The 27,071-nt window shown below is 38.1% G+C and overlaps 1 protein-coding gene across 1 annotated transcript in view; it reads right to left on the reverse strand.

Annotated features, from left to right (window-relative positions):
• Window positions 1–25,978, reverse strand: part of LOC124594860 (protein CWC15 homolog) — a 41,866-nt gene extending 15,888 nt beyond the window's left edge. The window contains exons 1-3 of the mRNA XM_047133323.1: window positions 25,535–25,978; window positions 14,812–14,937; window positions 14,568–14,730 (exon numbers count right to left, since the gene is read on the reverse strand). Of these exons, the coding sequence (XP_046989279.1) occupies window positions 14,568–14,730; window positions 14,812–14,937; window positions 25,535–25,665 (420 nt within the window). The 5' untranslated portion in view covers window positions 25,666–25,978. The remainder of the gene's footprint in view (window positions 1–14,567; window positions 14,731–14,811; window positions 14,938–25,534) is intronic.
• Window positions 25,979–27,071: the final 1,093 nt, after the last annotated feature.

A 27,071-nucleotide genomic window follows, 5' to 3' on the forward strand; every position in this document is an offset into this window, starting at 1 on the left:
TCTTAAAGAGTGCAACTAGTTTTTCTTGATTTTCAACCAAAAAAGTAGTGTCATCAGACGCTAATTGATGGTTCAGTGTAACTGTGTAAGTTACTTCTGACTTTTAGCAGAACATTTACGAAACATCTGTCCTGCTAATGTGAAACCAGGAAAAAACTATGCTCATACAATAAGTAGACACTGATGGAAAAACAGAGAATTACATAACTTTTGAACAAAGCTTTTATTTGTGATGAGTGGAAAAAATTACTACTTTATGTATCATGTCGTAATTGCTAAAAAAAAAGTTTGCATACAATGCACAAGAGCTATAGTATTTCAGTAAAAACACTACAGTAAATGGCATAATAAATCAATATACGATACTGAAGGATTTTCTGGTCAATATTTCAAATCAGGGTGTATACGTGGACAAGGAAAAAATATTCCCGGATTTCCCCATTAAAAATACACTTTCTCCCGGATGAAAATACACTTTTTTCATGTTAAATAACAGCATACTTTTCCTCAAAACTGTAAAACTTATCAATCATTTCAATGGTTGTGGTTTTATACACCAGTGTAGAATTTCCCGGCACTTTTGAAAACAAAACTCATGGGAAAAAGCATGTTTTGGAAAGATGTCCAATGTGCAGCAACATGTACACTGCATATTTTTGTATTACGAAAGTATAAATTTGAATTTCACCAAACACCACATGTTACTTTTCGAAGAATTGAAATCGAGATTGCGATGCGCTTTTGTAAGCCAGTCGTAGCTCATGTCAAGCGATCTCGCCAGCCGATTACAGCAGATATTCAGAGCATAGGACATGTGATGTAGTCAGCCAACAGCAACATCACTGTTAAGCAGCGCGAACATACAATAGGAAAAGGTAACGGTTTAAATTAATATACATAGTGTTGCTACAAGAAAAGAAAAGTTTTTACGTATAACATTGGTCTCCAAGATTAATAAGCTGCAAGAGAAGCTAAGGTTTCACAAATAATGTTGACCTTTTTTGTGCATGTTACACTTTAAGATACATCACACAAATGTGCCAGTAAAATTTTTAACGAGGACATAAATGTCTTATCTTCTAGGCTCAAAAATATTCTAAATGGTCGTCGTCAAAGATTTGATTTTTGAATGAGAGTCAAAGACTCTGTGATTTAAAAAATTCATCGGACATTCGCGCACAGAATTCATCTTGCATAAAAAGAAATTTACTTTGAAAGTAATGCTTTCCAAACAACCATTCGGAATATTTTCCCGCGACCTGTTGGAAATAGATTCGTTTCAGCAGTTGCCAGAGAGCGCCAGATAACAGGCGTCGCCACACTTTCGCCACTACGGTGACGCAGGAAGCCTGCACATTCGTACGTGTAAAACATTAAAAGATCTTACATTATGTCATAAAAGAAACAAAACATTAGAGGATACTCCAAGAGCATGGGAATTTTGTGAACCATAATAAAATGCTTCACTCTGCTTAAAGTGCACATTCTTGTGTCCAGATTGAGATGAAATTTTCTTGGAGTACCACTACTGTATTATCTCATGTTTGGTTCTTTATTAAGGCATAATGCCACATGTGCTAGGAGATGAAATCGTGAACTTGAAATGCAGTGAACAGTTGAAACTAGCCAATAGTGTGGAATTAAACACTTCGTTCAAATAAATTGACTGCCTCAGCAGAAAAGATTTACTTAACAAACCCACAAAAGTAACTTCATTGTTCTGCAAGGCGAGTAACGCTTGACTGTCAGACAGGTGGAAACAAAATAAAATCTGAAACTAATGACATATTTTAGCCTTCCGTAATTATGTGAATATATTTTAATTCATTCGATAGCTCCCGGCCACAGAAATTTGATTTGTTTTCATTTTGCGTGAGAGCAATAAACGAAGAGGAAACAGCAAAATCACTTAAGGTAAACACGGGTCACGTGTAAGACATTTTATTTGGTCTTAAGTGTGCCAAAGTGCAGTGCCACACCTCTTCACACAGCATTCTTCCATCGCACATCTCTGTATTTCGTTCTGTGGAATTCAAACATGTAATATTTTAATGGGTGCCATCAAACTATATTCATGCCAGTGGAAATTAAAATTTCCTGTGGTACCTCTCTTGCTCCCAGTCGGCTGGTTTGACATCATGCCCCTCTTTTAAAAAATCTCGCAATTAATAATGGATGGGATTATTTGTAACCGGCAGAACAAGAACTCTTCAGAAAATTTGCAGGCTTTACTGCCTATTAGCTAATAACGTGCTGTTTTGTGTGACATAAAATTAAATATTGGATACATAAAACTAGTAAAGACAAGAGACATGCAAGACAGTAGAACACATTTCTTCAATCCTTTTAAGTCCTACCTTTTTTTTCTCTCTCTAATCTTGCCACAGCTTTATATGGCGTACTTTCCTTTCTGGGAAAGAATCTATTACCTCATCAATGTTTGTCAATGTTTTGCTACATGAAAAAACAAAATGTCATTGTCTAATACTAGAAAAGCTGTTGATACAAATAGTACCCCAAGACTGGTGAGGTTTCTCGATATGATTACGTGTATTTTGTCACTTATAGATAAAACGAAATAGGCCTGCCTAATACTGCAGCAATTGTTACACACACCAAATAAACAAGACTGTTTTGGCACAAATAGTCATTTTTATAACACGACGGAATATAATTCACGAAGTACCAATATCAAATGCCTATTAAGCGTACTAAAAGCAAAAAGTTTTATGTTAGGAAATAGTTTCACATTTCATTCATACTCTCTAGCTTCTGAAGCATGAGGTCGAAAAATAGTAGTACGAAATTTTAATATAAATTTGAAATCGTCATATTCTTCCGTGATTTGTGAGAGTCCCTGTTTCTTCTCCTTCCATGTTCTAACAAACAATCATGTCATCACTAATCCTGTAACTTTTCCTGCCATTATCAAAACTTATTCTTTGGTTAACTTCACTAACCCTGCCACAATCACCAGTTTAGTTATCCCACATTTATTCTCCTGTTAGCCATTATTACGTGTTCGTACAATGCATTTTCCGCACTACTCCCAGAATAGAACTTTAGCGGCTGCTAGCCGGGGAATGTATTAATGGCCCTTAGTAGTGTAGCGGTCTGGCCAAAAATTTTCTGTCAAAATTTCATTTTCTTGGATACACAGAGGAGACAATACGCAATCTTTGTTGACTGTTATTCCTGTTAGTCATTTATTTCCACTCTGGTAGTCTGAATCTATGGAATTCGCTAGTAGTTATAACAACGCTGATCATTTGCAAACCCAGTCAACCACATAAACAGTGATTGGCATTCACCCGTTCGGCTTTATTCTACTCTGCTTGTATAGACCGGTCTCCTTTCTCTGCAGGAAAGTTTATTTCTAGATCCGACGGGGATTCCTATGGCAGAGACATCACGTACACTATGCACGCATTCAAAAATCAACTTACGATTCTTTGAGAAATCAACTCAGAATTTGTTCCAAAACCAACAGGGATGCGTTCAAAATCATGTGAGTAATCGATAGACCAACGTGCGCTAGTTGTTAGGTGCTTTGTGAAACAAGGTCTTTTTCCTCAATAATATGAATATTTTTCTAGATTTTCTCCTGGATGAAAAAATTCCCGGGTTTTTCCCAGATCTCCCAGTTGTCCCGGGTCGTATACACCCTGCAAGTGCATGTAGTAGGATCAAAGGCTATTCTTTTATGGAAAAGTCACAGAAACATCAGAAACGACAGCAGTGAACAGTGCATCTTCTTATAACTAACAAAATAACACAATGGAAAAACCCGGATGGAATCATGACAATATTATGAAGAGGATAATCCAGGATGGAATGTAACTGTGTGTGTGTGTGTGTGTGTGTGTGTGTGTGTGTGTGTGTGTGTGGATGGGTGGGTGTGCACAGATTATCCATTTTGACAAAGGCCTTGTTGGGCAATAGCTAACTTTCTGACAGTCTTTTTGTTGTACCTTTCTGTGACCGAGCATCTCTGCTATATGGTGAGTAGGAACTATCCTTTTCATAATGTTATTATGAAAAGAATAGATTATTACTCGTGTTACAGTGGAAATGATTGAGTCACAGATAGGCACAACAAAAAGCCCGTCGAACAAGTATGCTTCCGGCGAAAAAGGCGCGCGCCCGCGCTCACGCACACACGACTACTGTCTCTGGCTCGAGGCCAGACAGCGAGCAACTGCTCATGATGAGAGAAGCAGTTTGGGTGGTGGGAGTAGGGAGGAGGCTGGGGTGGGGAGGGATAACAGGGTAGGGGTGGTAGGACTGTAAACCACTGCTTTTGGGGGCTCACACGGACAAGATGGAGAGATGGCAGGGCAGTTACGTGCAATCAGGGAGTCAGACGGAGGGCAGGGGATGGGGGTGGAGAGGGGCAGCGGAGAAGGAGAAAAGTAAACAGACTGGGTGCGTTGGTGGAATAGTGGTAACAGGGAAGGGGTTAGGTGGGTGAAGGACAAAGACTAATGAAGGTTGAGGCCAGGACGGTTATGGGAACACAGGATATATTGCAGGGAGAGTTCCCACCTACATCAATGGCCACTCGTGTGGACAGACGGCTTTTTGGACTTCATGCCCACATAGAATGCAGCACAGGGGCTGCAGCTTAACTTGTAATCACATGACTGGTTTCACAGGTAGCCTTGCCTTTGATGGGATTGGTGATGCCTGTGACCGGCCTGGAGTAGGTGGTGGTGACAGGATATGTGGGGCAAGTCTTTCATCTGGTCTATTACAGGATATGCTCCATGAGGCAAGAGTTGGGGGCAGGAGTTGCCTAGGGATGGACAAGGATACTGTATAAGTTCAGTGGGTGGCAGAATACCACTGTGGGAGGGGCAGGAAGGACAGTGGGTAGGACATTCCTCATTTTAGGGCACGATAAGAGGTAGTCGAAACCCTGGCGGAGAATGTGATTTAGTTTATCCATTCCAGGGTGGTACTGAGTCACAAGGGGAATGCTCCTCTCTGGCCAGAGGTGTGACTTCAGGAGGTGGGGGGTGACTGGGGAGATGAGGCACAGAAGAGCTGTTTCTGTACAAGACTGGGAGGGTAATTATGGCATGTGGCCTTGCTATATTTCGAGATGCACTGGTTGTCACTACAAATGTGACTGACACTGATGGCTAGGCTGTATTGAAGAGACTTCTTGGTACGGAATGGGTGGCAGCTGTCGAAGTGGGACTGCTGCTGTTGGTTGAGCGGTATGATATGGGCAGAGGTACTGATGTAGCCATCTTTGAGCTGCAAGTTAGCATCGAGGAAGGTGAAGTTAGATGGGTTGTGGAGGACCAGGTGAAGCAAATATGACAAAGAGTTGAGGTTCTGGAGTAATATGGACAGGGTGTCCTCACTCAATCCAGATCACGAAGATGTCATCAATGAATCTGAACCTGGTGAGGTTTTTTGGATTTTGGGTGGTTAAGGAAGGATTCCTCTAGATGGCCCATGAACAGGTTGGGATATGACAGTGCCATGTAGATGCCCAAAGCCGCACACCAAATTTTTTTCTTGGTGATATCTTCAAAGGAGACATAATTGTGGGTAGGGATATAGTTGGTCATGGTGACCAGGGATGAGGTCGGTTGTAGGTTTGGAATCTGTCGGGCATTGGGAAAGGTAGTGTTCGATGATGGGAAGGCGATAGGGATGTTAGTGTAAAGGGACATGTCACCAATAGTGGTGAGCAGGACACTGTATGGTAAATGAACAGGAACTGTGGAGAGTTGGTGGAGGAAATGGTAAGTGTTTTTTATACAGAAGGGTAGGTTGTGCGTAACAGACTGACGGTGTTGGTATACAAGAGCACAGATTCTCTCAGTGGGGGCACAGTAACCATCCCTGATGGGGTGTGCTGTGTGGTTGGGTTTATGGACCTTAAGGAAGCATGTAGAAGACTGGCGTGTGGGGAGTGGTACAAATGAGGAAGGGACGGGGGAGAGGGAGGGAGGGAGAGGGAGAGAGATTCTGGGGAGAGGTTCTGGGATGGGCCTAAGGATCTGAGGGGAGGCTGGAGATCCTGTTGGATTTCTGGAATGGGGTCACCGTTAGGGACTGAGATGAAAAGGGGAGGTTTTTAACAAGTCCTGCGTGATTGATTTTGGGAGTGGGACAAAAGGTGAGGCCTTTCGAAAGGACTGATACACAGTTGGTTTACTACTCTCCTTTTCCGCTGCCCCCCACCCCCTCCCCATCACTGCACCTGACTTCCCTACCCTCTCTCCACCTTGTCCCTGTATGCTCCCACAAGCAGTGCTTTACCATCCCCTTCCTTACCCCTATCATGCGCAGCTACTCCCTGTTTGGCCTGGGTAGCCAGAGGCAGTGGTCATGCCTGTGCGAGCTGCATTTGTGTGTGTGTGTGTGTGTGTGTGTGTGTGTGTGTGTGTTTGTGTGTGTGTGTGTGTGTGTTTTGTTTCACTCAGAAAAAGGCCTTTTTGGCCAAAAGCTTACTTGTTTGACAGTCTTTCTGTTGTGCCTATCAGGGATTCAACATCTCTACTATGTGGTGGGTAGCAGTCAATCATTTTCCTAACATTGTCACCACTAACAATGTAGCAATGTACTTTTGAACACACGTCATGATATAGTTCCTCCCATCCCAGGTCCCATATCCATGTCTCATTTTCTGATCTCTTATATGTGTGGAAGAGAACATCTTACCAATCTTTTTCTCCTTTCTCCTGATAAACAAAAACAGACACCTGTTATTTTCAATTCCCATATATTTTTAAAGATTGATGAAAGGAGGTGATTTCTCAAGCTTCCATTTGATTGGTTTGTAGGACCCACTACTAAACCACTGAGTGTTCATATTCAGTTATGATTTTCTCATTGAATTATATAAAAAATGACGATCTAGCCAAGCATACACCTTTATCAATGAAGTTCAATAATGTGAAATCCAAATTCAACAAAAATAATTTTTGGTATATGTGAGAGGATGTTTCGCTGTGACCATTCTTATGGATGTGTTCCTGGTTCCTCCAGGATGTCTACAATAATGAAAGTTTTCAGCATTTACTATAAGTGCCATTTTCACAAGGAAAACTAAAGTTTCCTTGTCAATCCAGAATTGGTTTAAAACTAGTTTTTGTGAACAGATAAGTCAAATGAGATCACAGTGATACTTTGTGAATGAATTTTTGAAGCAATGCTCTACGCTCTGAAATCATAAGTAGTCTACATAGTTTTAAGCAACTTTAGCTTGTTAGGAGTAACAGTTTCCAAATCAGCAAGCTCTGAATGGAAAGCATTATCACTTTCAACATCCAGAAAAATCACTGATGCAACTTTCATCAACTTTTTAAGCTTTCCTTAAATTATTAAAAGCTGAAATCAGAGCAGGATGGAGATCTAGGACTACTGGAGCATCAGACAGAAATCTGCAAAGAATTCCACATCAGATACCAACAAGGCGACACTGTCTATTGACAAACTTAATTACTACTTTGTAGCTCCAACATTCAGTTGCAAGCCTGTTCTTTGCCACTTATTAATTTCTTGATACGTGTTTGTATATGGCACTGCCTTTTGTGTGGCATGTAAATTCCCAAACCATCTGGTAAACTTATGAGCAAAAATATCAAATCCACAATCGTCAGAATAAAGCACTCTTCAAAGTATGTCTTCGTACAGATCACATCGCGTTCTCAATTACGAAACTGCACTTGAAAATGTGCTGCAAGAATAGATAATAAACATTTCTCAATACAGGGGAGTTATAATAAAGCTTTCAGCACTTGAAACGGCCGCCATGAGAAAGAGTGACCATTGGACAATGAAAATTTGTGGAAACATTGGAAGGACATGCCAAAGGGAAATAGTGCATAAACCGTAGAAAGAAACACAATTTCCATACGAAAAGAGAAATAGTGCATAAACCATAGAAAGAAACACAATTTCCATATGAGAATGTAACATCTGTTTATTGTGTATCATGCTTATGATGCAGATTACAAATTTTGCTCAGTGTGACCACCTGCATCCACAACAGCCTGGAGCCACACTAGTGATTGCCCAATTGCTGCGTGAAATAAAGTGGACCACGGAATGTTAAGCTATTGTGAAGGTCCTGCACTCCTTGAAGATTGCACATTGCATCCAATATTCTCAGCCATGGCAACAATAACTTGATCAAGAACTTGTGCTGCAACTGACAGTCAGTCTCTCCCAGGAGCAATTCCCAAATCATTCGTTAATTTGAACTTCCCAATAATGTTCTTCAACCCTAGTGAGGAAGGAGGCCTCTCCGTATTCCTTTTGCGCCGATACTTGTGAGGAGCAGCAGTACTATTGCTGCTGTTTTGACAAAACAGCTTCACAAGTAAAGCCCTGTTCACCTTGTCCAGAACCTTGTTGACTGTCTGCAACTGTAATGCACACTTGTGTTTCAAGCCTACATAACCATACTAGCACTGGATCCTAACAGCTAGTCATGACACTAACACTACTAACAACGCAAATTCAGCTGTGTACAGTCTGAGTGAGCGTCATTCCTATACAGTTGGGTACTCATACATATTTTCTGTCTACACTGGCCCAAGTAGTGAAAGTTTAATTATAATCAGGCTGTGTTATAGTATAATTGGTATAATGTCAACTTTATCCTGATGCCACATGTCCTTGACTTCCTCAGCCAGTTGGATGTATTTTTCAATTTTTTTCTCCTGTTTTCTTTTGTATATTTGTTGTATTGGGTATGGATATTTCGATTAGTTGTGTTAATTTCTTCTTTTTATTGGTGAGTATGATGTCAGGTTTGTTATGTGGTGTTGTTTTATCTGTTATAATGGTTCTGTTCCAGAATAATTTGTATTCATCATTCTCCAGTACATTCTGGGGTGCATACTTGTATGTGGAAACATGTTGTTTTATTAGTTTATGTTGTATGGCAAGTTGTTGATGTATTATTTTTGCTACATTGTCATGTCTTCTGGGGTATTCTGTATTTGCTAGTATTGTACATCCGCTTGTGATGTGATCTACTGTTTCTATTTGTTGTTTGCAAAGTCTGCATTTATCTGTTGTGGTATTGGGATCTTTAATAATATGCTTGCTGTAATATCTGGTGTTTATTGTTTGATCCCGTATTGCAATCATGAATCCTTCTGTCTCACTGTATATATTGCCTTTTCTTAGCCATGTGTTGGATGCGTCTTGATCAATGTGTGGCTGTGTTAGATGATACGGGTGCTTGCCATATAGTGTTTTCTTTTTCCAATTTACTTTCTTCGTATCTGTTGATGTTATGTGATCTAAAGGGTTGTAGAAGTGGTTATGAAATTGCAGTGGTGTAGCCGATGTATTTATATGAGTGATTGCTTTGTATATTTGGCTAGTTTCTGCTTGTTCTATAAAGACTTTTCTTAAATTGTCTACCTGTCCATAATGTAGGTTTTTTTATGTCGATAAATCCCCTTCCTCCTTCCTTTCTGCTTAATGTGAATCTTTCTGTTGCTGAATGTATGTGATGTATTCTATATTTGTGGCATTGTGATCGTGTAAGTGTATTGAGTGCTTCTAGGTCTGTGTTACTCCATTTCACTACTCCAAATGAGTAGGTCAATATTGGTATAGCATAAGTATTTATAGCTTTTGTCTTGTTTCTTACTGTCAATTCTGTTTTCAGTATTTTTGTTAGTCTTTGTCTATATTTTTCTTTTAGTTCTTCTTTAATATTTGTATTATCTATTCCTATTTTCTGTCTGTATCCTAGATATTTATAGGTATCTGTTTTTTCCATCGCTTCTATGCAGTCGCTGTGATTATCCAATATATAATCTTCTTGTTTAGTGTGTTTTCCCTTGACTATGCTATTTTTCTTACATTTGTCTGTTCCAAAAGCCATATTTATATCATTGCTGAATACTTCTGTTATCTTTAGTAATTGATTGAGTTGTTGATTTGTTGCTGCCAGTAGTTTTAGATCATCCATGTATAGCAAATGTGTGATTTTGTGTGGGTATTTTCCAGTAATATTGTATCCATAATTTCAATATAATGGAAGGAAACATTCAACGTGGGAAAAATTATATATAAAAACAAAGATGAGGTGACTTACTGAACAAAAGCGCTGGCAGGTCGATAGACACACAAACAAACACACAAAATTCAAGCTTTCGCAACAAACTGTTGCCTCATCAGGAAAGAGGGAAGGAGAGGGGAAGACGAAAGGAAGTGGGTTTTAAGGGAGAGGGTGCATACTTGTATGTGGAAACATGTTGTTTTATTAGTTTATGTTGTATGTCAAGTTGTTGATGTATTATTTTTGCTACATTGTCATGTCTTCTGGGGTATTCTGTATTTGCTAGTATTGTACATCCGCTTGTGATGTGATCTACTGTTTCTATTTGTTGTTTGCAAAGTCTGCATTTATCTGTTGTGGTATTGGGATCTTTAATAATATGCTTGCTGTAATATCTGGTGTTTATTGTTTGATCCCGTATTGCAATCATGAATCCTTCTGTCTCACTGTATATATTGCCTTTTCTTAGCCATGTGTTGGATGCATCTTGATCAATGTGTGGCTGTGTTAGATGATACGGGTGCGTGTGTGTGAGTGTATACCTGTCCTTTTTTCCCCCTAAGGTAAGTCTTTCCGCTCCCGGGATTGGAATGACTCCTTACCCTCTCCCTTAAAACCCACTTCCTTTCGTCTTCCCCTCTCCTTCCCTCTTTCCTGATGAGGCAACAGTTTGTTGCGAAAGCTTGAATTTTGTGTGTATGTTTGTGTTTGTTTGTGTGTCTATCGACCTGCCAGCGCTTTTGTTTGGTAAGTCACCTCATCTTTGTTTTTATATGTATCCATAATTTGTATTATTTAGCATGTTGGATAGTGGGTTCAGAGCAAGGCAGAACCAGAAAGGACTTAATGAGTCTCCTTGGTATATTCCATGGTTAATCTGTATTTGCCGTGATGTGATATTATTTGAATTTGTTTGGATATTAAGTGTGGTTTTCCAATTTTTCATTACTATGTTTAGGAACTGTATCAATTTAGGATCTACTTTGTATATTTCCAATATTTGTAGTAACCATGAGTGGGGTACACTATCAAAAGCTTTTTGGTAATCAATGTATGCATAGTGTAGCGACCTTTGTTTAGTTTTAGCTTGATATGTCACCTCTGCATCTATTATCAGTTGCTCTTTACATCCTCATGCTCCTTTGCAACAGTCTTTTTGTTCTTCATTTATAATTTTGTTCCGTGTTGTATGTGTCATTAATTTCTGTGTAATGACTGAAGTTAATATTTTGCATATTGTTGGTAGGCATGTTATGGGGCGATATTTAGCTGGTTTTGCTGTGTCTGCTTGATCTTTAGATTTCAGATAAGTTATTCCAAGTGTATGTGTATCAGGGAATGTGTATGGGTCTGCAATGTAACTGTTAAATAATTTAGTTAGATGTGAATGTGTTGAGGTGAACTCTTTTAGCCAGAAATTTGCTATTTTATCTTTTCCAGGGGCTTTCCAATTGTGAGTAGAATTAATTGCTTGGGTGACTTCATGTTGCAAAATTATCACTTCAGGCATTTGTGGTATCATCTTGTATGTATCTGTTTCTGCTTGTATCCACCGTGCATGCCTGTTACGTTGTACCGGGTTTGACCATATGTTGCTCCAGAAGTGTTCCATGTCTGTTATGTTTGGTGGATTGTCTATTTTAATGTGTGTGTTATCTATTGTCTGGTAAAATTTCTTTTGGTTTGTGTTGAATGTTTGGTTTTGTTTCCTTCTATTTTCACTTTTTTTGTATCTTCTAAGTCGTTTGGCCAATGCTTGTAATTTCTGCTTCTTTTCATCTAATTGCTCTATCACTTCTTGTTGTGAGATTTTACCTAACCTTTTTCGTTTTTTTTCTGACATTTCATTTCTTATAAATTGTGTTAGCTGTCCGATGTCTTTTCTCAGTTTTTCTATTCTGATCTGTAGCCTGTGTTGCCATGCTGGTTTTGTGGGTTTCTTCTGTGTGTTGGTTGGTTCTGATCTCTGCCTAGTGTGTATATTTAGTGTAGTGAGTGCTCCTATATAAACCAGTAGTTGTAACTCTTCCATAGTTGTGTTTTCATTTATTTTGTTGTGTATGATTGTGTTGATAGTTTTTATTGTTGTTTCGACTTGTGGGTTATTTGGCGGTCTATGCAAGAATGGTCTAATGTCTGTATTTGTGTCTTTGTATTCTATATATGTCAGCTGAAATTTTTCTTCTATATCTAACATGTGTGTCACTTCGTGTTCTATTTGTGCTTGTTCTGGTGGCTGTCTTAAGATTTCGTTTTCCTCTGATTGTTTAATTGATGCGTGTTGTTCTTTGTTTGTTTGCTCTGGGATGTTTGAGTCCATTACTGTATTTTCTTCTTCTTCTGATTGCACATTATTTTGTTCCAGTATTTGTTGTACTTGTTGTTTGATGTTTTCTAATTCTGACTGGGGTATCCTGTTATTTTTTATTATTACACGGATCTGATCAGGTAGACGTTGTTCTGTTAAAAATTTTAATTCTGGGTATCTGGTAATAAATGTTGTGTATACTTGTGATCTGTATCCAGTTGTGTTGGTTCCTAGGTTTGTTGCTTGGTAATAACAGAACATGAGGTGTCGATTAACTTCATCTGACCATCTCATCCTCTGCCTTTGTTTTCCTTCTAGGGTGGTTGCAGGAAGCATATCCTGCAAAACACCTCTATTTGGATTTAAATCATTTTCCAGTTGGCTAGCAGTGTCGTTACCATTGTGGGCGGGCATAGGGTTCAAGCGTCGTCCCCGACCATGATGGCACTTGTCCGAGGCTTCTTTAGTTCTGTCCTGAACCAACTAATAATACTAAAAGGGGGGTTAGCCCTATTAGTGGTTTGTTCTTTTCATCACCTTTTACGACTGGCAGAACATTATAATAATTATTATTATTTTTATTATTATATTACTGATTCTAATAAAAGTACTGACTTTGCAAAGAAATAACTAAAAATCAAGCAAAGCGGGAGATTATTTGGGTATGCTGATGGGGATTTTCTGACTGGGTATCAATAGCTAGACTTAAACCAAACACGAGTATATTTGGAGTTTTAACTAGTGGTTTATAACCTCTTTCTTTCTCTCCATCATCTATAGAAAGACCATTCCCTGTTGTTGTCATCTGACACTGTTCCATATCAGGAAGTTTGAATGACAAATCCTCGTAGCAATGTTTTCAGCTGGTGTCAAAAAATGCAACAGTAATAAGATATGGTACATGTATAAAAACTGGTGCTCATTGTGTTATGTCATCTGTTTACTTGAAGCATAATACTGCAAAAAACTTGGACAAAGTCCAAGCAACACTGAGGTTATTATAGACGGAGAACTTACTAGTAATGTGAATACTATGATAGTCAACAAAATGTGTTCAAGTACATCTATATTTAATATCATGCTTTATAAATATCCATAACCTTTAGTGTGAATCAGGAAATCATAACAATGTTGTAAATTCACAACAAAGCAATGGAAAATTGACAAGGTAGCCCAAAAACCCATGGTTGATAAAGAAATCTCCAAAGGATGGCACACACACAAGAGGCAACCATGAATGAGCAGGGAAGACTACAGCATATGTTTTGCATTTCCTAACATGAGGACTTCATAATCAGTTTTATCTCAGCTATAATCTCTGAGATTGATTTGCAAGTAAATGATTCAACATATAGGCCTACCTCACAGATGGCATACATTTGAAATTCCTAAACATTCAAAAACTGCTGGAACTTTCACTATTTCATGCTTTTCACAAATAAAATAATCTTATTTGAGTATTCTAGATTTGTGAGACAAACTGTGACATTATATAATACCTAAACACTCCTTGTTCTAAATAAATCCTTTCTTGTTATTAACTTTTCATTTTATTTCTTAACAGAAAAATGTAAGTGTAGAGAAAGAGGGTTGAATGAAACTTCAGAATGAAAGTGAAAGAACACTGAAAAAACAGCAGAAGGGAAAGAAATGTACTATTTCTGTTATGGTTGCTATTTATCACTATTGCTCTTGAGCAAAGCGAAATGTTTTATCATAGTTCACGTCCAGAGTTTGTAACCAAAATCAAAACTAGACCATATAGTCCTTGTAGAGATGGATCTGAAATTCAACGTGATGACAACGAAAAGAAAAGGGAAACTTAAACAGCAAAACAATGAACTTAAATTAATTAAATAAACGTTCAAAGTCCCAACAACACTGATACAATTATGGTGGAGAATTAAATTAGTAGAAGTTCTGAAGGAACTATTGGTAGTGTTCCTAAAATAAAAATCCCAGTTTTACCTCAACTGATTCAAGGACACTGCAACAAATAAGAAACACAATGACAGGATAAGGATTTGAGCTTAAACCCTCCACCAAAATACTATCTTGTTATTACCACAAAAAAGCTATAAAAGTAGACTAATGTCAACACTGAAGCCGTTGCTCATATCTTCAAGCTCACAGCGTGAATCACATCTCTTTGCAGTCTATATTATAAATATCTACAGAACATGTTCCTCAACAATACGTTGCGTAGATAGTCACCCTTTTTGCCTGTTCCATAGCACGTTCCTTTTTTATTCGCTGTAACTCAGCCAACAACTGTGCTGTATCATCATCACTGTCACCATCATCTGAATCATCTTCATCTAATGGATCATCCGCATCTAGGCTTGCAGCAGGGACCTGGTCCAACTTGGGTCTCTTGCTAGTAAAGAAACAAATTGATTGTCAATTATCATTAAATATGCCTCATTCCAATAAACAACTTGCAAGTATGAAAACTCACTGTGAACTGGACTCTTGGGTTCGGCGATCCCTGGCATTGTTCTTTTCTTTCTCACGTTCTCTTTCCTCCAGTTCTTTGCGGAAGTCTCGTGATCTGAGTTCCTCAGTGGTTCCTTGCCCATGTTCTCTATAAGAAAGCAGCACAGGCTTGAAAACACTCAAGAAACAGGCTCCATAAAAGTGATCCATAGCACATCAAGTCAAACCATGCGAAAATGTCATTCTATCCAAACATTGTGCCATATTTCGTTAACGGCAGTAAATTTCCACTACTCAGCCTGTTTCGCTACACAGGGATTATTACAGCAACAGTAAATTCGTGAGATAAGAAATCTCAACAAATTTAAATGCCAATCTCCAGAATACCTAAACATGTGAAAGAGTATAGCATTAACATGTACACACAATGCTGAAATATTGATATGAGAGCTCTGGAGGGTGACACTGTCTGAAAGCTTAGCACCACTTCCATTCTCGTTTACATGCTTTTTAACTGTCCAAAGATTCGACTATATGGTGACTGCTTACCTTCACGTCTTCAATTTGCATGCAGAAGATAACAGCTAGTAATATGACACGAAAAGAATATGAAAGGGCAGAAATGATTTTCTATAACATAAAGACATGTATATGAAGGACAAGAGACAGCAGAAAAAAACATGGTGGTTAAGGAAAACAGGAAATATAGTATACAGTCAGAATGGAAGATGTGGTGGCCATAGCATGCCACAAAAAAAATCAGCTGTCGCAAAAAAAATGTATGGAAAAGCCTGCCTAAAAAGGGAGCAAAACAGAATTTCTTAGTAGACAAGAAAACTTAATCTCACAAACTTACATAGGGTAATTTGCTGAAAATACAACAACCTAGGAAAAGTCAGCGTGCAGAAACGTTACATGTAAATGACAATGAAAGAAACTTTTTTTTTTTGAAGGGGGGCATAATCTGTATAACTTCAGGCAGGGGGGGGGGGGGGGGGTTACCTTCTGGTTATTGAATTTAGCATATGTTAATATTCTGGAGTAAGTAAGAAACACATATTTTTTGTTTTCTCCAAAAAAAATTCCTGGCCTGAGACAGAGGCCTCCAAAGATGACACTGGTGACACCATTTTGAAGAAGTGAATTTCGGAAAAATTTTTAAAATGCTGTATCTCTTAACAGTTCTAGATATTTTGTTAGAACTTTTTTTATTTGAAAGATAATTGCTTTAAGATTACAATGGTATCCTCCACTTGGACATATCTATCAAAGACATTTTAGTGCCGCCTTTTGAATTTTTTTATAACTTATAGAAAAAAATTGTTTCTCAAAAATACCTATCCAGAAAAGTTCGATTTTTTTCTGTTCATCAGTACTATGAAGTACTATATTCTCCGTCAAGGAGAACTTTTAAATTGGACAGGTATTATTTTGAAAAATCTGTCTTTTTTTTAACTTTCAAGCGTAATGTATGTCTTCACTGAAGTTGTTTCTTCTAATTTCTTTGTTACAATGTTTATTTGTATTGTCTTTATTGCAGTTATTTCGTATCACTTTTTTGTTGCAGTTATTTCTTTTCACTTTCATTGCTGCAGATATTTATTACACTTTGTTGTAGTTTCTTGTAAGTTTTTTTGTCGTGGTTGTTCATTGCAGGTTTCTGTATGGTAACTGTTCATTGCTAATTTGTTTACTGAAGAGGCTTCTGAGAAATCCGCAACCATCCAGCCAGTTCTGCATTTTCGTGAGGAATTTGCCAGTTGACACAGTTGCAGCGTATTTTGTGAAAAGCACTGTTTGAAATGTCTTCTGACTGGGGCCACAGAAGAGTGAAGTGTGGTGACTATTTGCACATCCATAAAAGAGTGATATATAAGACAAACAAGTATGTGTTCTCATCAGAAAACTCTGTTTCAAAGTGAAGATGTTTGTGGTATGAATGTTTTGTCAGAATAACAACAACAATAGTATCTGAACAAGGTGAAGCCTCCCATGGTGCACATGATGCAGATTTTGCACCAATAGAGGAAGAATTAAATACCCTGAATCAGTCAACTAGAGAGTTAGGTGTTAGTCCTGTTAAGAAACAGCGGTCAGTGAAGTCGAGTCATAAGCACTATGCATCAAGAAAGCACAGAGTAATTAAAAAAGCTATGGATGAATACACTAGCCTATAGAAAAACTGACCACACTCTAAAAAGTAGAAATTCCATCTTCAGAAGAAAATGAACCAAAGCACTCTTGCACCTCTTGCCAGGAATTTTTCACAAATATCAATTCAGCTGTTGAATATTGTGCATTCTACAGTGAAAAGGTGCAAGTTTAACTATTATTCCAGAGACATTTTCAAATAAAACAATTTTGAACCACATTCCATCAGTATCAAAGTAAACGGTAGACAAATCACAATATGTGAGGTCTGTAAAATGAGTCTTCAAAGACCAGATCGTTATTATGGTCCTGTAGAAGCAGCTCAAGTTCAAATAGTGCAGTCATTTTATCTGGAAGATAAAGGGGACTGTTCTCACCAGAGTGCCGACAAAAAAGACACTATAACTGTAACAGTTGAAGGCCAAAAAGTTCTGAAAGTGAAGAGGTACATGACTTGCACTATTAAAGAAACTTTTGCAAATTAACAAGAGCAACTATACACCTTCACATACTGGAAGATCAAAATTTTATGCACTATGACCTAAGAGGGTAGTTCAATGCCCACGTAGAGATGTCTGTTTGTGTGTGTACTGGGTCATTCCATGCCAAGTGGTCTAAACCTTCCCACCATCATGTCTCCAATTTTCTTCAAATTTTATCTGTAGCACTAGTCAAGTGCTAAATTAAGTTTCTCAAGATTTCAAGCCTCTAGCTGCAATACTTGCTGATCTACACCCCCTTGTCTGAAGGGTAGTAAGTTCGCATGCGCGCGACATCAGACAAAATGCCATTTTTGGGGTCTCATAAAATTGAAACCAATTCATAAGAATGGTTAGTAAGATGAGACCCTGTACAGTTTTTTGTGCTGATTCAAACGAAATTAATTATAAGATTACTGATGCAAAATCCGGTCAAACAAGTCGACTCAAAGTGTACCCCTAATTCTGTCGTGACTTAATGCGACAAATTTTGACCAATATTCAGACTGCAATAATTTCCTTGCAGATAAAGATATGGACTTGAACTTTTTACCAAGTCTTATCTTTGTGCTGGACATAATACAGCTGGATTTCCAACTACCCAGGCTTTATAGTCGCCTTGCAAAATCTCTTCAAATTTGGCAGTGTCAGCGCAAATGGCTTTATTTACCAAAGTTCAAAGCCCATTACTACAAAATAGTCAGCCTGGATTTAATTGTGAATAGTATCATCTGAAAGAGAAACTCTTGCTCTACGAGATGGATATATTTTTCTTTTGCAACGCTTCCATTAAGTGCTTATTTACTCAGGTCAAAGTATCTTATATTTTGTGTGCGCAGTGCCCTGCGTTGGTCCATGATGGCTGAGCCATTACTGGTTATCACAATAAAACCAGCATCCCCATCGCCATAGGGGCCACGCCCGATAGCCATGCAGTAACAGCCACGGGTGGGTATCTTTACTGCAGGTTCCCAAGCCTGATTACAGGGTGTCTTTACCACAGGATCCCAAGCCTGATTGTGGGTTTCTTTATGCAGGTTCCCAAGCCTGTCTTCCTCAGTTACTTCATCATTCTGGAAGCATCGTTGATTTGCAAGAGAATGCTTTCAGGAAAACTGTATTGCCGACCAGATGATGTCACTGATGGAGCTGGAATAACACCAATGATAAGTTGTTCTGGAATCCAGCAAGTATCACGTCTTAAGGGCCAATAAAATGAACTTGCAGGACCATGAGGATGCATAAAGCTTATGAAAGCATCTTTCTGTTCGACTGAGATTTCAACGATGTTTCCAATCCACCATTTCTTTTCATAAATGCAAGCAACATACTGCCCAGGCTGAAGATCCATGACTTGAACTACTACTTCAGCAGCACTAATTTTGGCCAAAAAAGATGTCGCATCATTAGAAACTCTACTGACCTTAATTGTCGTCATATCAATGGGCAAAAAATGGTGGTTTTCTCTTGTGCCAGCTAGAGTGTGCCCTTGCAGGAATCTTTCTTCTTGAGAAGCTTTTTCTTCTTCAACTTCCTCTTTGCTGATGAAAAAGAATTTGATTCCATTGATATTATCATTGCAGAAGTTGAAAAGATCTTTGGGTGTTAGAATCTGGTTTTCATATGGACGTTGCAAACTTGCTCTTGCTGCCAACCGTTTTGTTGTGCCTCCAATGCCATCACAAGGCGACTTTCCATGGCTTGTTCCAAAGAAATTCCATTCTGCTGTTATTTCAAAATCTTCTTTGTGATAGCATAAGTTGAGAAAATTCTTGAAATTCTTATATTGTGCAGCTGAACCATCACTGAAGTAGTGGATGTGGCTTATTTTGGAAAATTGCATCTTCAGGTAATTGATTACTTTTCCAATGTAAACATGGACAGTAATCGTATCGTGTCGAAGGCAGTCACTAATAACACAAAGATTCACACATTGCACCTCTTCGTTTTCACAGTAGTAGACTACAAATGGATGAACTGTTGCTTGACTGTTTTCCCAGTGAAAGCCTTGCACTGCATCTTGAACAATAAATGAATAGTTTTCAGCAAAATCCATTAGTATTATGAATTCGCCTTCTTTCAAATCAGTTTTGAGAGCTTTCAGGTGCTGGCTTTGATGCTTGGCAATGTAGTGATGACAAGACAGGTTCCAAATTTTTGCTGCAATATCTTCAACATACTCTTCTGTTGAAAGCTGCTTTGTTTCTAAAGTATCCCTGTCGGTATGAATCCATTGTTTGTACTCAATCAGTTCTTCAGGGTCATTATCTTCAAAATATGTTGCAATAACTGCTTCTACACCTTCTGGACCAGGGCAGTTTTCACAACGATGAAGCATACAATCCTTGTTTTCCAAGCTGCAAACAGCTTTGCTAAGAATTTCCTTGTAGTCTTCATTGATTGATGCACCAGTGAGCATAAGCTTGACATTTTGGTGTATTGTACAGACACAAACTGAGTGCATTCCAGCAGAGCCAACTGTAACACACCATTTTGGTCTAAGCTCGCAAAACTTTGAGAAGCCAATTTCTGGTCCATTTTGCTTCTGATAAGACACGTACATTTCCTTCAAATTGCAAAGCAACAACCGCTTTTGCTTGTACACCTTTGTTCCTGAAATTCTCACAGGCACACAGTCTTTCTTCCCTGGACAAAGTCTGCTGAATTCGTCATCTTGAAAAAAGTCATGTACTTTCTGAACAACTTCATCTGAAAGCTTCCTTCCTTGCCGATTTGCTGGAAAAGCTAGAACACCTTGCTCATTCTTCAGTTTTCTCGCTTGCTTTACCATTCTTTCTGATACATTAAATGCTGTTGTCGTATCTTTAATTGTCCAGCTTCTTGGAACCAAGGTCAATATTTGAACTTTTGTCCTACGATTTGACACTTTACATTTTTCTTTCAACTCTTCTATAAGATTATCAAGATCTGCACAATTATTGCATGGGCGACTTTTACTTGAACTTGGCTGTTCATCGTAATTGATTCCTACAGCAGCAGCAATTTGATTCCCAATTAAACTTTGTGCATCCAAGATCTTTCTTTTTGCATAGCTTTGCTTATCTCTTTTACTTAGTTGTCTTCTTTTCAATGGTGAAGCACCAATAAATGATAAACTTTTGTTGATGGCTGGTTCAGTTTCATCCGTTGTGAAATCTTGTTCAGATTGGGTTGATAGTGATGATGAATCTTCTAGCTTTTGGTTCAGTGCCGACATGCAGCGAGGGCAAAGCTTCTGACCAGGTTTTATATCAATCACTTCTTTTTTCTTTAACAGGCAAAGTTTGGCAGCTGTTTCATTATCAAGCAGTCTAAGTCCAGCTTTTACATTGTGATTCCTCTTCTTGAATGGATTGCAACATTTCTTTTGCATCGCTTGATATTCATGTAGGAAGAGGGCTTCATGGTGGAAGCAAATGATGGAATTTTCGTCAAGTTTGGCTTCTGAACGCGAAACAAGCAATTTCTGGTCACATTCTGTGAAATCACTAAACGCTTTGAATCCAGTCTTCTTAGCATAGAAGATAACATGGCACTTCGATGCAGCAGCATCTTTTCCAATTGAACAGGGGGCCAACGATTCTTCTTCTTCATTAACTTCTGACATCTCTCACTGGCCAATCACTGAATAAAACACGAATGAAATATCCAATTATATCAGTAATTCTAAGCGACTATTAAGATTCAAATTCCTAGAAATGAAGAAAAATTAGTGCATCGCGCATACAAAATATAACAACTTTGATGTGAGTTAATGAGTACTTAATGGTCGCGTTGCAAAAAAAACAAATGTCAGTCTTGTAGAGCAAGAGTTTCTCTTTTAGGTGATACTATTCACAAGCAGATTCAGGCCAACTATTTTTTAGTAATTGGCTTGAAACTTTGGTAAATTTTACCGTTTGTGCTGACACTGCCTAATTTGAAGAGATACTGCAGGGCGACCATATGGCCTGGATCATTGCAAATCCGGCTGCATTATGTCTAGCACAAGCATGAAGCTTGGCCAAAAGTTCAAGTCCATATCTTCAACTGCAAGGAAATCATTGCAGTCTTAATATTGGTCAAAATTTGTCGCGTTGTGTCACGACAAATTTTGAAGTATACTTTGAGTCGAGTTATTTGACCGGGGTTTGCATGAGTAATGTTATACATAATTTCGTTGGAATCAGCAAAAAAAACTGTACAGGGTCGCATCTTACTAACCATTCTTATGAATTAGTTTCGATTTTATTAGACTCCAAATATGACATTTTTTTTATGTTGCATGCACATGGACTAAGTACACTTCAGACAAGGGGGTCTAGATCAGCAGCTATTGCAGCTAGAGGCCTGAAATCTTGGGAAACTTACTTCAACACTTGACTAAAGCTACAGTTAAAATTTGACGAAAATTGGAGACCATGATGGTGGGAACTTTTTTCAGTTTTAGACCACTTGGTGTGGAATGACCCTACTGCATAATTTTGAACTTTGTTTGGGAACTTACTGGAGCACATAACATATGACACATTGGTTGGGCATGTGAAGTCATTAGTAGTCTGTGACATAAAGTGAGAGACTTGTTTGTTTCAAGAATGTGGTGACTGTCTTTACAGACACTTGGCCTGGAAGACGTAGCAGGTAACTGCAGAAATTACATATGCAACATGGGAGGGAAATAAACTAATTAAGAAAACTGTTGCCTTTGACAGTTTCAATGATGAACTTGGTAAATGGTCAGTGAAAGCAGTAACACAACGGCATCTCAAGAAATTGCAACAACAATGCACTGCAGAAGTGAAAGGGTGTGTACAAGCTGAAGGACTATGTTTAGTGCTTCACTGTGGTTTTGCTCAGAACTGGTCCATAATTCTCCTACAAGATGTGCAAGGGCATCATTGGAGTAATGACCAGGTTTCAATTTTTACAGGAGTGACATATTTTCATAACAAAACCACAAGTGTTGTAGTTATAAGTGATGACACAGGACATGACTTAGCACATGCTTTGCTAGCAATGCGTAAAATTCTTCAACTGCAAACAGGGGCAGAGAAGATCATCATTATTTCTGATGGTGCTCCTAGCCATTTTAAAAATCATTAGTCTACCAGCTGTTTGAATTGAGTAAGTCGCTCATGCTGAATGGCTGGGTATACAGTGCTACTGGTCACAGGGAGGGGCCTTTTGATGGTGTGGGCCTGCTGAAACACCATGCTTCAAAACATAATCTTTCCAAGCCAATACCAAAAATGCTGAGGATTTTACAAGAGTCATGAAATGTTACACATCCACAGCCCTCATTATTTTATCCAAAGAGGAAATCGAAGAATTCTGTGAGCAGAAAAATGAAGAATGGTCGAACCAAACTACTCCCATGAAAGGAATTCAAAGTCACATTTTTAGACTCAAAGTAATGGGCGAATTCAAATTGCACACACTTTAAAGAGCAAGAAAGAAGAAATTCCATTTGTTCGGCCAACACTTCAGAAACAGCTGGATAATAATCAGATTCAAAACCTGAGTGGGGGGATGTTTGTGGTGTGTGTGTATGACTGACCGCTGGATTGCAGAGATTACAGACACCAATTATGAGTTAAATGAAATTGTAGTGAACTTTATATTACCGTACCACATGGACCACCTGCTGCTTATAGGTTTCCAGCAACAGCAACAATGCTATCAGCGCTTACTTCCTGTTCACAATGTTTTGAAGATTGTTAACTGCTCCAGTTCCTATTGGTTCAGCAGGAAGGTATCAAACGAAAATACTGAAGCAGTGTAAGACATTTTTAGTTCATTCACTGGCTAATTTCAGTACAAAATAGATTGCACAGAAGTTATAAAAATCCAAACCTTTGAGTCTTTGGACCTTTCACATGCATTTTGGAACCATTTAAAATGCTTGAAAAATTAGTCTCCTGTTCATCTTACAAAACTAAATGTTAAATACAGCTTTATCAGTCTGTTATGTGACAATGTGGTCATAAAACACATTGTATGTATGGCAAAAATTTCAGTAGTTTATAAAACCTGTTCAACCTAAAAGTGGAAGCTCTCCTTTACAGGGAATGTAGAACTATATGGTACTAATCACCAGAAAAAAATCAAAATTTTATGTATTGGCATTTTTGGAAAAAAAATCCATAAATTATAAAAAATGTTCAGAACACTATAGTAAAATAACTTTGACAAATAAGTCCAAATGGATCATTTCATTGTAATCATAAAGCAATTGTCTTTCAAAAAAAAAAAATAGAACTATTCCAGAGATACAAATGTTTCCAAAATTCGCATCTTCAAAATGGTATGGACTATGCCATGGAGAAAAACCAGTGAAATCAAGTTTTTTCAACTTACACGCTACATATATTCTCTCAGCTACACAGAATCTGAGATGAATGATGATTGATCATGTCTCCATGACCTGCAGACATACTATCTCAAAGTAGTTACAAGCTCAGAACCTGCTATGGAAAAGTTCATCCCCGGACTATTTACTTTGGCTGAGTTTCAAACTGCAAGAAGGTAGTCAGCCAAGTACAGGTACACTGCAACTGCATATAGAGAGCTGTTGAAAAATATGGAGAAATACAGACTGTGTGTACGAGATCAGTAGGGGATTCACTGAAGGTGTTCAAATTTGACAAGAAGAATGCATCCTACATTGAGTTTGACTAAGCTTGCTAGTTTCCTAAATCCAGATGTCTAAACATTTAAGGACACACTGCGTTATGAGTATTCGGGAAATTTAAACATTATTGAAATTGGATGAATAGTCAGCCGCATAGTTCATTTTTGGTTGTGGATTTATTTAAAGTAAAACTATTAGCTACCCAGGACTTAAATGTAATACTATACTGTTATGTTATACACAGGAAACAATTTTTTTCTACAAAATCATTTACATGGGAAGTGAGCTCCAAATACATTAACTGCTCTTTCATATAAAATAAATATGATCAAATTAATTTTAACTCAAAAAACTGTGATGTTCTTCGATTGCAATTTTCATAAGTAATTATTAATCATGTAACATCTATTGATATTTTGTCATGTAGATAATTGTTTTAATAGCGGGAATTCAATGTTTTCAAAAGAAAATATGTGCAAAATTGACAGTTCTTGTAAATTGTTGGTGGACATTCAATGCTGAGACTATTTACTGTCCCACCAAAGACAAAGTTTTAAAGACGAGAAACAGCTCACGCTGTAAACTTCTGACATCTGGAATTAAATAGAAGGTAAAACAACTATTCATGTGATCAATCACTCTTTAATTTACTTCTATTTTGTACTTTTTTGTTATATTAGCTTTTGACTGTTGAAAAATGTAGTGCCACTGTCCCACCCTTAACAATGGAATCCCCCAAATGCAAATGCACATCAAACAAGTAGGAAGTGTAGAGATAGCACAGAGACCAGAGACAGTGCTGATGTGTGAAAATAATTAATATATTTATTTTCAAAACATGAGGACCAGAGAGAGAGAAAGCTTTTTCCATGCTAAGGCTGAATAGGATGCATGTTTCAACAAGAACAGAAACTTCCATTAACAGGTTGTTACTCAGCCTAATACTATAAACAGCGGACAGGCACATACATCATAAAAGTGTTAATGAAGCATTATTTCAGTAGGCTATATACTTTTCTCATAGGTACTGGTATCAAAAGGTATATGGCCAAACAGACAAATTATCTGCCACTGTGCTATTTCATTTTCGTCATTATGTATGTAGGCTTACACGTGTATTTACTGGTGTTTACATATCAACAGATGTATGAATATGGACTGCAAAACGTATATGGATCCTACAGGCATACAAGCAAAATTATAAGTATAGATAGTGAACCGTACATGTTGGCTACAGACGTTGACCCATGACTGTCATTACTTTTAAAAACACCAAACACACAATGTTTGTAGCTATGCTGTTACTGGCTGCAGATCTTTAATTCATTATTCACGTACAACATACAAAATTTATTAGATACTTATAGTAAGAATAAGCTCATGAATAACTACTTCTGTTCTCTACGACTGAAACTAACTAAAGAATTTAGCCAATACATTTGTAGAACGCAAAAGGTAAATCTCTGCAAACGTTTCAAAAATCCACTGGGCTTGCTATATCTTACCTGTATTTCAGTTTATTATGAGATGGCAAATCTCTGCTCGAATACTGTCTTGAAATTGCACTCAAATCTTTCTCGCCTCTGCCCTGCCCACCACGGGCAGGTTCGAAGGTAGGTCTGGCAGCGGTAGTCATTGTTCAACAAAATACCAAACCCACCAGATTCAACTATTCTTACACAAAACACTAAAACAACAACAACTAAACAACTGTCTTCCAATCTATGTTACACAATTAACGAAGATCTTTGAAGTGTACTATGATCATTCAGAGTAGCCAAAGACACGTAGTATTTTATTTATTTGACCTTTTAGCTAAACACCTTCCGCCCCGTTCACATAGGGCTCCCAAAACCGGATTTCGTAAACCGATTTCCTAATAGCGCTTGTGGGTGGTCTTGTACATGCTTCAAAATCGTTTATGGAAATCCACTTCTAGTGGCCGGAGCTCCATTTCCCCAATCGATTTTCGCTCACTTACGCTGGTCAGCTTTCGTCATGTTTTTAAAAATTTTCTGCTGATATGGATGGAGTGGCTTTTTGCACAGTGCAGGATAAGTCGAAATGTTAAACTGAAGCTTTTAACACTCGTCTAATTTAAGAGAAACTGCCACTGTGCTGACTGAACAAGAAACTGTAACAGCGATTTTTCAGGCTCCATATTTAACTGTGATAGTGAATCCGCTTCAGACAATAGCGTGTAAACACGACAGCGAGAAACGGTTGCTGAAATTCGGTTTTCGTCTTTCGGCAGATGTGTCACACGTAAACGTAGTGATTGTGTAATAGCAGATATTTTACAAACATAATATCAGAATTTCTGGTATAAGTAATATTTAATGTCCAATGCAGCACGTCCGCATCTCTTACAGGCAGCCGTCTATTGGAGTTTTGACATCGACCTTTCAATCATGATTCTCCCAAAACACAAACAGTAGATTCTAAATTTGTAGGTTTTTGTATTAAGCCTGCGAAGTCCACACGATGCCTCTTTCCTTGTGAACAGTTACAGGGCGCAGGCACATGGGAATAAGCCTACACACACAAAAACTAGTGGATAGAACACATGTACGCATCCGCGTTTCGTGCCTATGAGTTGCTTGACCACACAACCGGTCTGCTATGCACCCCCTTGTTTGCTCGTTTGTACGGCATGTCTTCTGATAAAAAGCGGCAGAAAAATAACGCAGAGGCGACTGTAGTAAAAAGATGTATAAGTAACACAGCTACGAGAAATACAAAGTTACTATATCATATTGTTTGCAAATTTCAGGAGGAGTTCAAAGTGACATTTTAGATTTGCTGCTAGGAAAACTGCAACAATAAAGCTGCCAATTGTTAGGTAACAACCGGTGACTTTTATATCAGTTTGAGCTACTTATTTCGCCTTTCATAATAAAGCTTTTCAGTGATTATTTCTGAAGTTGCGAAATAGTTGAGGAAGGTTATCATCTGAAGGGTAACTGGCTTTCAATATATCGTTTGTATTTTACCTTATAAAAAAGTTGTTTACACGTATTTGATCTTGAAAGATTATTTATA

Source organism: Schistocerca americana, chromosome 2 (genome assembly GCF_021461395.2).
Source record: "Schistocerca americana isolate TAMUIC-IGC-003095 chromosome 2, iqSchAmer2.1, whole genome shotgun sequence".
In the NCBI taxonomy this organism is placed as follows: domain Eukaryota; kingdom Metazoa; phylum Arthropoda; class Insecta; order Orthoptera; family Acrididae; genus Schistocerca; species Schistocerca americana.